The following is a 12,513-nucleotide window of genomic DNA, read 5'->3' as shown; positions in this document are numbered from 1 at the left end:
AACTCGGTTATTTATGCAAATGGTAGAGAGCAGAGTTCTTTATTTTTGTTCTTTTATTATATAAGTTTATTTATTTTGGTATGTACACCGGAAGCAAAAAGACACTGACTTTTGTTGTTCAATATTGAGGCAATACAAGACTAGTAAGTAGCAGACAACTATAAAAAAAGATTTTCCCTAAAGACTAGATTAAATAAACGTTGAGTATGTTTAAGCTGTAAAAAATCTATTCAGAGTTCTCACAAATGGTTGCAGTTAAAATAATAGCAAAATGATATATAACACTAAATCAAAAAACTGGGTACATTAAATCTGGTAAACTACTCTGCCCTGGGGGAATACCGACCACACCTGAAGCCCGTCAAATGGGCATCACATTTGATGGTGTAGGTGAAATAGAGGACTCCTTTGCTGAGCTGACAGCTGAGGGAGTGAGTTCCTCGCTCAGGAAAGACAACGCATCTCCCTGCTATGTCATTGTAAAGTACATCTCTATCCCAGACTTCAAACCTCAAATCCTGACCCAGTTCAACTGAGCCAAAGTCATATGTCGCATTCCACACTGGGTCATTGTTGTCCTTAATTGTCTCGGTCTCCTCGTATATGCCATTGTAGAAAATCTTCACATAGGCATCTGTTTTTGTGAAGGTATCTGCCCTAAGACCTGCAGCTCTGTGGATCTCCAGTCTGAGAGTTCCTCTACCAGCCCTTAAAGGACAGCAGTTGTGGTCCAAGTTGGGAGTCGGGGAGCAGTTTTTTAAACCAAACTGATCCTCATGCAGCTGGCTCTCTTTAATATAGTCTGTGACAGTGCTTCTCAAATTAGCACTTATCTGCCTGTCTTCCACCAGATGATGAAGAGGGAAGATGGCATAAGAAACCACATCAGGGTTATCATGCAGGCTGTTCATCCAGCTGTGGTAAGCCTCTGATGGATCTTGCTGGTAGAGAATGTCTGGGAAATATCTCTCCCCGCCAACAATTTCAATCTTATGCGTCATAAAGCCTTGGTAGAACCCCATGCTCATATTGCCCTTTAGGAGTTTGTCACACTTATTGGAAAATGATGCATTAGCAGGAAGGAAACCTAGAGCCATTCGCAGCTCAATGTTCAGACAGTTTTTGATTTCAGTCTCTGAGAAACCTTTCAGTGAGGCCAGGCAGGTCCTGAAGGCTGTGATTCGCCTCACCTTACCACCAAGCTGGACCTAGGAAACACAAATATGAAGGCTAAAAACTCAGTTGGCAGACCCTTTAATCCAAAGTGACCTACGAAGCAAAGTGAGGTACAGTACAAGGCAAGCAATCACTTTTTCTGACCTGGTGTATGTAGTGTGTTCCGTAAGTGTCGATCAGTCGTCTGTATAGAGCTTTGTTTTGGCTTGTGTTTAAACTCTGTGGGAGTCTCCTCAGATGCTTTGTGAACTCTGCACTCAGCTGGGGATGATCCGCCACCCTATAGCTAGAAGAACAATAGGCATGTGGAGTTCTGACATGACACAGTGAGAATATCGTTTTGATTTTTCTTTAAAAAAACAAGAAACGGCAAAGTTCAACGACGGGTTTTCCAAAAATGGGGTTTTGTTCTTTCATGCATCATTATTTCTCAAAATATTTTCTAAACCCACATGACACAGGGATCAAAGAATCATCTGTAAGCTGTCATTCAGGCCTTCTTTAAACTTTAACCTATATAAGCCTGTGACCCACTTGGGCCAATTGTATCTATATACCTATTAGCCATAATATTCCGACCAATATGTGTCTAATATTAAGTCCCACTTTTGCTGTGAAATCAGCTTTAATTCCAACATATAACTTTCAAGAGCTCTTCACTTTCTGCCCCTTTCTATCCCACCCACTTCCAGGTGCCATTGCAACGAGGTGATCATTGTTATTCACTTATACTGTCAGTGGTGATAATGTTATGGCTAATCCGTGTACAGGCTTCATTACATGCAGGGAACATCAAGAAACCTTTAGCAACATTTAGCTCATTCTTGTCATCATACTCAGACAATACTGCATTGATAACCACTTTCAAAGATTTTGTTCTTTAATAAATTAAAAGGTTATTACAGTAATCCTGTCAAATATATCATTTTACCCCCATTTTTTTCCAACCCCACTCCTGTCTACTGTCTACCTGTAGTAAGTGCAACTGATTTCATGGATAGCAAAAGTGGCTTTATCCACACTGTGCTGTGAACGGGCAAATTTTGCCAGGTCCGAGCGGCTTCCACCCAGCACTGCCTTCCCAACATCGTCAAGGCTCAGACCGAGGTCCCAGTTGTTGTTAACCAGGGAGTTGGAGCTGCGCAGCAGAGATTCCACAGAGTGATGGAGGGCACTGGAAAGCTGCTTACTGCAGCGGCTGAAGGGACGCCAGTCGAGCACTGCTGCTGGGAGCTTCTGAATCTAAGGAAGGGGAAAAAAATTACAGGATTTACACTCACTGGCCTCTTAATTCCATACACCTATAGAATCTAATGTAATCCAAGCAGCAGCTCTGCAATGAATGTGGCTTTTGCAAAGTTAGTTTTTAATTTGAAACTGTCAGAAAGGTGCTAATGGTATGTGTTTATTTTTAAGGTCACAGTGGGTGTTAGTCGTACTGGACTGCATTACATTAAAAGTGGGTTCTAACGTTTTGGCCCCTGGTTCATTTTAAATAAGGTGGCCACAACATTAGAACCACCTCTTACTCCACCACCCAAAATAACATAAAAGTTATTTATAAAAATGAATATATGGCAAATAAGCTTTATTGGATTGCGTTAGGTTGCAGGTGGAGTAAGGTAATGGTTAAAGGAAGTGTGAGGTAGTACAAAGGCAAAAACAGCAGGAGGTACAAAATTCGAAAAAATGTTGAGTTTTGGATGGAAATAAGTGAAGGATATTTAGACTGAGTGAAGGTGCTGTAAAAAAAGAGTGAGAAGGTCATCACCTGTCCTTTTTGGAAGCGGTTTGGACACAGTGTGCAGGTGTAGTTGTCATCCGCATGACCTTTGACATTGATGACATATGCCCCTGTTCGGCGCATCCGCACCACATCAAAACCCTCTCCTGCCAGGTTGTGACCTGGGACTAAAGCAGCTTTCTCACATTGTGATCCTGAGCCAGTCCAGCAGCCCCGGACCATGTAGACCTCTAATATAACTGGCAAAGCCCATATAAACAGAATGGAGTTTCTCAGTTGATATCCTTGTACTGGCATGGTTACCTAAATGTAACAGAGAACATCGAACATCAGAATGCGTGTAAGGATTTTTTTGGCTTCTAAATACCCCCATAACGCTTAAGGTCTATGTCATACAAATTATGTTTTGTTATCTTTAAATTCACATACATTTACACAGGTTACACAGTAAGCAGACCAAATATAGATGAATTTTGTCTGTAACACAGAAAATGCACGTGAGCTTCTAATCCTCTCTTCTGTATATACAGTAATCCTGGCACAGATGTTGTGCCAACACTAAAAACGTGCACATCAAACTCACAAACCATAGGAACATGTGCAGTCTTACCTTAAAATGTATCTGATTTATTGTCCCTCACGTAGTGCCTTTGTCTGCTTTTAGGAAATGTCAGGCTTTAGCTTTCTTCTCTTAATAAAACACCGTCTTTGTTTACCATTCCCATCAATGCACCGGTTCACTGTAAATGATGACCTGCAAGCTGACTAAAATCTTGATCCTGCTGGAAATTAAATCACGGTTAGGAGAGCTTTACGGGCAGGCTGTGCTGAAAGCCTGGTGAGTGCACTCTTTTGTCTGTCCTCTGCTCTATGAAACACACCGAGAAGGGAGTTTCCCTGTTACAGGGCTATGTATCTGTCCCTTTATTCCTGCTCTTTTCTCTCTCCCTAAAGGATTTAGCAATTTCCTCAGCATGAGTGGTTCTGTTTTTATTTTCAAGATCCTGCTCTATGAATCCCCCACAGCTGTGTATGTCTCTTTCTCTCTGTAATTGTGTCTGTAGGAGGAAGGGAGATTCTTGTACAGTCACGAGTGAAGATGCACAATAAGCAGAGCCCTCTTTACAGGAAGTAGATGTGCGTGTACATTTATTGCATGTATATATTTTGGAATGACTATTTTGGTCTACTATTTTGGTTTGAACCAGCTTGCCTATACAGTGATTTTCTCACCAAAACTATGAGGTCAGCTTTCCCATTGTATATTTAAGGATGTGGATGGAATGTCGGTGGTTTTCTCAGTCAGGTCAGGGAAGATAAACCTTACTCAGGGCAAGAGCTTTAAGACAGAGAAAGATTTTATTATTTAGCTTAGTTTTACTGTTATAAATAGAAAGGAAAAATGTGCTTTCGTGCCACCAGCTAACCAGCTTGTGGATCCTTTCTTCTTGAGAGTTTGCCTCAGATGGGATTTATGCATTTTTTACTAAACCTACACCCAAAATATGATTACAGTCTCTCTGTCTATATTTAACTTTGACCATAACACCAATAGCAGTAGGGTGATTACTATTGGTGTCTACTTGCCAAGGCATGTTTATCAAATTTTATTTGACATTCTAGTGTTTTATAAAGTAAAGAAAAAACAGGCATACCACACATAAATATATGTATGAAAATCAGTGGAAGATACTTTATTTAGCATGTAAGTACAGTGCAGAAAAATGTCATTTACTATTTGTTTATAAACAAATAAGCAAATATATAACATAATGTTGATTTTTTTTGCATTTAAAAACATCCTTAAACTACATGACATGGCAAATCTTTGCCTCACGAGGGCAATCGCCGCCCTTGTAATAACTTCTGCTTTCAGAGATAATTTGGTGGTTTCGTGGGCAGATTGCTTCAGATACACATTACAGTAATGATATGTAAAGGTTATTGTTTTTTTTTTTTTGTCTTTTGTCCTTTCAGCTTATCCTGTGAGCTCAGGGTCGCCACAGCGGATTAATGTCCGCATGTTGATTTGGCACAGTTTTTACGCCGGACGCCCTTCCTGACGCAGCCCCAAAACAGTCTTATGTTACTGTATTGTTAAATCTATGACAGTAACCATAGTTTTAACCTCATTCTGTCAAAACCACGCTTTTCAAGAATCGTTTTGCGGCGTCTCTCTGTCTCCTTCATCACATTCAACCTCTTCTCGTATTTCCTCATAGCCTCTAGCTGCCAGGAGCGGAGGCAGTCTTCTCCTTCTCTTCATCAGAACTACTGCCACTATTATCACCAGCACCACCATACCCATCACCCCAAAAGCTACCCCTGCCTTTTCCCCACTGGACATCTGACTCAGTTCTGGGTTGAGCTTCTGCACAATTTCCTTGATTTCCTCTGCATTGGCCAGTTTCCACATCTTGGTCTGCCCCACCCTGACCCAACTCTTCTCTCCCTCAGTCATCACCATTACCGTGTTGGTGGCTTGCATGCTGACAAGTGGAGGTTTAGTGAAAGGAGGCAGTCGGATTGGAAGCAACTGCCCTCCTGTGAACAACCCTGACTGGACGCAGTAAAGAATTTCACAGCCGTCACTCACTGTAGCAAGGTGCTGACTGAACTTTGGAGGGCAGCGGCGTAGATTCCCTGCCAAAGGGTTGTTTGACTGACAGCTGAAGAGGCCTCCAAATGGTACGGCGTATCTGGTGCCAGTTTCATAGTCGTTACTTACACAGATCGCCTGGCCATCTGAGAGAAAATTTACTGCAATGAAGTTTGGGGGGCAGCTTTTGGCCTTAGTGAGGGGGTTCAGGAAAGTGGGACTGTATATGCCTCCAAACAGATACCCTGAGTTGTCTGGAGCCTTTCCATTTACAGAGCACCAGTAAGTGTTGATGCGAGCAGAACGAACATGGTAATTGTCCTGACAGACTTGGCGATGGCAATGAGAAAGGCCTAAAAACCCACAACGGTATCTCTGGTCATAGCAGTCGTATGTAGTGTAACCCTGCTGTCTCACTTCTGACCTCAGTAAAGTGGGAGAGTAAGGCGAACGACAAGAGAAGTCACCTGTGTCAGGGTTTCTCTGGCCCAGTGCATCACAAATTGGGCCTGCATCTGAGCTGAGGGGAACACACTCTTGGTAGACACCACCAAAACTGAGGTTTGTAGCTGGTCCTTCACAGGAATTATCATCAATGTTGGCCTGGAAGTTAAAGTTCTTGGAATTGATGTCTACACAGCCAGGTCGGGTGTTGACCTTATAGTATCGCTCTATGGCCTGACTTACTGTATGAGCCACTTTGCCAATTGTAGGCTGTGGCAGATCTGGTAAGGTGTTGGTGTTTATAAAGTAGTGTATCGGAAATCCAGACCGATCAATAGCAACCAGATTATCTCTGATACTTTCCTGCCACTTCTGCAGAGTGATGCCAGGATAGAAAGGTATGCCACCCCCATAGCTTTGGATTAGAGAGTACTGAATGTTAGACTGATACGTTTGAAGAGATGAGCTCTGTTGGGTAATTTGACTGCTTATGTCAAATTTTAGTTTGTCAAAAAAGTTGAAGCCAGCCTGTGCTTTGATAGAGGAACCTCCTGATACATTGTCTGACACATATGAAGTGCGCAGGTAGTCTTCCTCGACCAAAGCAGCTCCAGCATCGACACTAGTGATAACATGAGTCCCATAGTCCAGCACCATTTTCTCTGAGAGATAGTCTGCGTTCCTCGTCTGGTTGTTTTCAATTGCATCAGCTATGTCTTTGACTTGTTGAATAAAGCGTGTGTCCAGTGCGAAGTCAGGATAAGCCTTAACTGTGTAGATGAAGTTGCGAACCTTTAAAGGAAAGTATTATAAAATCAATAAATATATTTAAGATATTACTTTTTTGTAGTTACCATACTTCAAAATTGCCAATTCTCTGTTCCCTTTCTTTGTTTGTTTTTAAAAACTGTCACTTGTCCAGGTACCAGATGAAAAATAAATTTAAAATAGATTTCGGTTAATAGTCGTCTTGTTACAGCCACTTTATTTTTAAACACTGGCACTATGGATTTAGTAGCAATAAACATATAGATACCAATATAACCTTTTGAGCAGCAAGATAAAATAATAATAATAATAATAAAATAACAGCCACAGGTATAAATATTTTTTGAAATACATTTAAACCATGGCAACATAAATTCTCACCTGTACTCTGGCTGTAGTTGCTGAGTCTTTGACCTGATGGGATTTCATTCTCTGGTTCTCTGTAGAGAATTTGCCATTCAGATAAGATAAGAAGGATATATCTGCATTTATGGTGTAGGATGTAGAGCTTTTCTGCTCCTGCCAGGAGCTGATTATCTCTGAGCTGGTCTCCACACCCGTCTCCTTGTGGGGGATCACAAACACTTCATCTGGGATGAGGTAGACACCATCCTCAGTAGTCTGGCACTGGAAGTAGCTGAGGTTCATGACTCGACCCATGTCCATGTTCCGGAGGTTGTCCCAGCCTCCACCTGGCAGCACCTCCAGTGCTGTGATGGAGGGGTTTGTGGAGGCCCGACATTGTCTAAGCCAGTTTGTTGGGTGTTTTACAGGGAGAGAAGAGCACTTATGAAGGAGACAGAGAGCTAGGAGATACACTGCTGTCTTCATGGTGTCAGCAATGAGGGTTAGGATGGTTGAATATAAGTTTAAGCTGAGTTCCTCCTCCTCTTTACCATATGAAACAGGAACTTCTAAGAATATCAGAGAAGGGTGGAGGCTAAGACAGAGGTTTTGTCTTAGTTTTTGTCTGCATTTTCTTTGTCAATAAGTATTTACTGTTGGCTACTTAATAACTACAACAGGGAAATGTATTTGTTGAGAGCAGCAAGTCTCCTATACATTTACAATTGTAAGTAAATGACACATACTGTAAGATTTAACCATGAAAAAAAACGTTTGTCCTATAAAATACACGTGAATTGGAAAACTTTGGTTATTTCAGTTGTCTTTTCTCATTTATTACCCAACAAAAGCCTGTTGAAAGTAAAAGGAATAAGAAAAAGACAGAGACCTAGTGTGCACAAACAAGGTGGTGGATGATAACACAATGTGATGCTAGAACATAGATTGTAACTAAAACCAGGTGAGAAAAAGGAACTTGGTACATGGCATATGGTTGATAAAGGCTTTGTTTCAAAGTTTAGATATGTAGTTTGAGGTACGAGTGCATTAATTTACTTCCTATTTTTAATAAAGATAATAGAAAAGAGATGTGAAAACAAGATCTATGTTAGGGAAGTGGTTGTCTTTGCACGCTTTTAAAGTCACATGAGTGTACGTCAATGGAAATGTCCTGAGAGTTTCTGTAGCATGTGGTTTGAACATTCAGCAAACTATGCAAGTTTACTAAAAGCAGTACAGTTAGCAGTAAACAGCAGAATTGGCAATACTTATCACATATATCCTAATTAATAATTTAATCATAAATCTGCTTTTTATATTTAGAAAAATATATGAAATAATATAAACATTTATTTGTAATTGTATACGTTTTAGAAAGAAACCTATATCAATCATTAAATAAATTATCAAATTAATAATCTTCACACTTATTCATTAAAGTCAATAATTTTCACACCTATCTCTGCCCATCTACTGTGCAGCACAACTCTGAAACCAGGAACACAATATATACATTATTGCACCTCAACAAACAGACTGTTTTCAAGACTTTCCAGGTTATGAAGAACTTGGGACTGAAAGACTGGTTCAAGAACTATTTCATTCTTTATTATATTTGAAGTCATTATCATAAATAACAATATGCTACTAATGCAGAAAGATATTTTGTTTTGTTTTTTTAAAAGTCAATTGCAATTAATTGGTATGTTATTCCAATAGTTGCTACTTTTGATAATAATTGATAATAAAGCATAATTTCATAAAATTGCTCCACGACAGGTTACAGTAAAATGAAAACCTCCCATACTACCAGTACTTGCCTACTTTACTTCTCTACAGTGTCCGTATCTATGAAGCAAGCACTGAATCTGGCCACTAGATAGAAAAATAAAACTGTACAACTCATGGACTCTTCTGTCATGTGAGAAAATTCTTTCACTTTACTCTTTCACTCTTGGTTTAAACCTCACTGCTACAACTTATCATATCAAAACACTGTAGGTTGGTTATGGATGTGAGTCATGAACGTTGTCATACTTTTTCTCAAATAGTACTCAATGATTTTGTTGTCATGGCCAAGTAAGATTCAATTTTTGTTCCCAATACCCTTTCTCATGCCAACAGTCACTCAAAGTAACCTCTATTTTCTTTCTATCTGAATCGTGTTCGATGAGGATGGTGTGTCAGCCGGGAATTGCCATTGTTTTACCCGCACTGAAAGCCTGTCATGCTTGTTTTTCTGTCGGAGATAAGGGGAAACCCAGCGAACAAGACTACTCAGCTGACAAGTGTGGCAGCATGCAAATTCATAACAAACACATTTGTAAGCAGTGATGGAAAAATTAGGTCAAACAGACAAGGTCAGATGCCTTGCTTCACGGTTCGTAAAGGCGACACTCCAAAGCGTCCTGCTCGCAGTGGAAGTTCTCCTGACACTGTAAACCAAGCAAGCGAACATCTGCCTAAATAGCATCTGCTGCATGCTTCATGGCATTTTAAAGACTCAAGAATGATTATGTTTAAAAAGCACTAAAATATACCTCATGACAATGCAAATGCAAACAAAGTTTTTTTTTTCGTGCACATTTCAAAAACAGTTAAAACTTTTTGTTTTTCTCAAATGATCTTTTTTTTCAAAGTAGGCTGTTACACTATCGCTCTTCTTTTTTTTCAAATTTGATCGCATTTTAAGCTCTGGCCCCTATAAATGAACCAAACTTCTGCTGTCTGCTATTGCTAAACTATTAGCTTCATCTTTATTTGCCTCATTTATTTTTTCTTTTTTTGCAAAATCTTACATTGAAGTTTTAAAAAAATCCTCACATTTGCAATTTGTACTGATCTTTAAATTACATTCTAAATGTAATTACTACCATAAAAATGTATTCTGTGTTTTGAATCCGAAGACAAGCACAACTTCATCTGCTGTCAGATTTAAAACCCATGCAAGTTATGCAGACTTGTAAGACTAATTACTGTCTGTTGTTGACCATGTGACCAGTGTATTTGTTAGATATAGTAATGTGATTTTACAGTTTGCTTTGACCAGCTACATACAAAGCATACTGTATAGTATAACAATGAAATCATATACAGTTATTGAATTGTTTTTAAGTGCTTTAATTGACAGTTAAATATAAAGTTGAAAGATGACATTAGAAAGTTCAAATATTAAAAGAAAACATTTATGTGTTTCATGCCAAACATTGCTTTTTTTATTGGTAAAGAAATATACATTTTGGAAAATCCAAGCAAAGAATTTCATGTAGTAACATTATGACAAAAATGGAACATTTGGGATTTGGAGTGCATGGTTGGTTCTCTGTAGATTTAATAAGCGGCTTCTTTGGTATGCTGCCATTGTACCTTTTGGTGACAAATAACTGATACTGGCTATCACAGTATTATTTAGTAAAGTGTGGAATTAGACTAGGAACCTCATTCCTTCATATTTTATTTTCAGACCCTCTCACCAGATTTATCCTCTGTCTTCATGTGCAAAACCTCAATGCCGTTTAATTTTTGATCCTCATTTTACAGTGTCTCGCTCTCTCTCTCTCTGCGAGCAGAACAAACATGGTAATTGTCCTGACAGACTTGGCGATGGCAATGAGAAAGGCCTAAAAACCCACAACTGTATTCCTGGTCATAGCAGTCATTTGCAGTGTAACCCTGCAGTCTCACTTCTGACCTCAGTAAAGTGGGAGAGTAAAGCGAATGACAAGAGAAGTCACCTGTGTCAGGGTTTCTCTGGCCCATTGCATCACAAAGTGGACCTGCATCTGAGCTGAGGGGAACACACTCTTGGTAGACACCACCAAAACTGAGGTTTGTAGCTGGTCCTTCACAGGAATTGTCATCAATGTTGGCCTGGAAGTTAAAGTTCTTGGAATTGATGTCTACACAGCCAGGTTGGGTGTTGACCTTATAGTATCGCTCTATGGCCTGACTCACTGTATGAGCCACTTTGCTAATTGTAGGCTGTGGCAGATCTGGTAAGGTGTTGGTGTTTATAAAGTAGTGTATCGGAAATCCAGACCGATCAATAGCAGCCAGATTATCTCTGATACTTTCCTGCCACTTCTGCACAGTGAGGCCAGGATAGAAAGGTGTGCCACCCCCATAGCTTTGGAGTACTGAATGTTAGACTGATACGTTTGAAGGGATGAGTTCTGTTGGGTAATTTGACTGCTTATGTCAAATTTTAGTTTGTTTAAATAGTTGAAGCCAGCCAGTGCTGTGATAGAGGAACCTCCTGATTCATTGTCTGACACATATGAAGTGGGCAGGTAGTCTTCCTCAACCAAAGCAGCTCCAGCATCGACACTAGTGATAACATGAGTCCCATAGTCCAGCACCATTTTCTCTGAGAGATAGTCTGCGTTCCTCGTCTGGTTGTTTTCAATTGCATCAGCTATGTCTTTGACTTGTTGAACAAAGCGTGTGTCCAGTGCGAAGTCAGGATGAGCCTTAACTGTGTAAATGAAGTTGCGAACCTTTAAAGAAAAGCATTATTACATCATTAAATACTACAGTTTATCTAACATTTTCCAAAATGTAACATTCCACTCAGTTTCTTCATTTACTTATATTGCAAAAGTCACATCGTTTCAGAGAGGAAATGGATTACCTAGCATTGTATTACAGTATTTGTTGTTAGCTTTTTACCATGTAAACATCATATGGTATGAAATATAAGCTATTGATCTACATTATTTTTCTTCTTTTTTCTGTAGTTGATTTAAAGTTAACATCTGTCCAGCTTCTACATACAAACATTTGTATGTGCTATATCTCTCTTAATTAATCTAGTAAATTATTAAATATTCAAGTGTGTTATAAGTTAATACTTGAGTCATACTTCAACGATATATTAATTTGAGGCAAAGCATAAACATTTTACCTGTACTCTGGCTGTAGTTGCAGATTCTTTGACCTGATAGGATTTTATTCTCTGGTTTTCTGTAGAAAATTTGCCATTCAGCAAATATAAGAAGGAGGTATCTGCATTTATGGTGTAGGATGTAGAGCTTTTCTGCTCCTGCCAGGAGCTGATTATCTCTGAGCTGGTCTTTACACCCGTCTCCTTGTGGGGGATCACAAACACTTCATCTGGGATGAGGTAGACACCATCCTCAGTAGTCTGGCACTGGAAGTAGCTGAGGTTCATGACTCGACCCATGTCCATGTTCCGGAGGTTGTCCCAGCCTCCACCTGGCAGCACCTCCAGTGCTGTGATGGAGGGGTTTGTGGAGGCCCGACATTGTCTAAGCCAGTTTGTTGGGTGTTTTACAGGGAGAGAAGAGCACTTATGAAGGAGACAGAGAGCTAGGAGATACACTGCTGTCTTCATGGTGTCTGTCAGAATGAGGAGTAGGATGGTTAAATATAAGTTTAAGCTGAGTTCCTCCTCCTCTTTACCAAGGTTCAAGAAGAT

The 12,513-nt window shown here is 39.8% G+C and overlaps 3 protein-coding genes across 3 annotated transcripts; all 3 read right to left on the bottom strand.

The window, feature by feature from the left end:
* Positions 1–19: 19 nt before the first annotated feature.
* Positions 20–4,470, bottom strand: prf1.5 (perforin 1.5). The gene is made up of 5 exons (XM_067521325.1): positions 3,531–4,470; positions 2,948–3,223; positions 2,147–2,418; positions 1,321–1,462; positions 20–1,208 (listed from the first exon to the last, which is right to left on the bottom strand). Exons 2-5 carry the CDS (start codon positions 3,215–3,217, stop codon positions 321–323), a joined length of 1,572 nt encoding a protein of 523 aa, XP_067377426.1. The 5' UTR covers positions 3,218–3,223; positions 3,531–4,470; the 3' UTR covers positions 20–320.
* Positions 4,471–4,585: 115 nt separating this feature from the next.
* mpeg1.1 (macrophage expressed 1, tandem duplicate 1) lies at positions 4,586–7,592 on the bottom strand. The gene is made up of 2 exons (XM_067521324.1): positions 7,113–7,592; positions 4,586–6,755 (listed from the first exon to the last, which is right to left on the bottom strand). The coding sequence occupies exons 1-2, from the start codon at positions 7,560–7,562 to the stop codon at positions 5,073–5,075; spliced, it is 2,133 nt and encodes a 710-aa protein (XP_067377425.1). The 5' UTR covers positions 7,563–7,592; the 3' UTR covers positions 4,586–5,072.
* A 2,583-nt stretch (positions 7,593–10,175) lies between these two features.
* LOC137135896 (macrophage-expressed gene 1 protein-like) lies at positions 10,176–12,465 on the bottom strand. Its single transcript, XM_067520648.1, is given in 3 exon segments — positions 10,176–11,197; positions 11,200–11,572; positions 11,980–12,465. Coding segments are annotated over 3 exon segments (1,410 nt in total). The 5' UTR covers positions 12,430–12,465; the 3' UTR covers positions 10,176–10,610.
* Positions 12,466–12,513: the final 48 nt, after the last annotated feature.

This window comes from Channa argus, chromosome 11, assembly GCF_033026475.1.
Source record: "Channa argus isolate prfri chromosome 11, Channa argus male v1.0, whole genome shotgun sequence".
NCBI lineage: Eukaryota > Metazoa > Chordata > Actinopteri > Anabantiformes > Channidae > Channa > Channa argus.
This window is presented reverse-complemented; position numbering and strand designations above follow the sequence as displayed.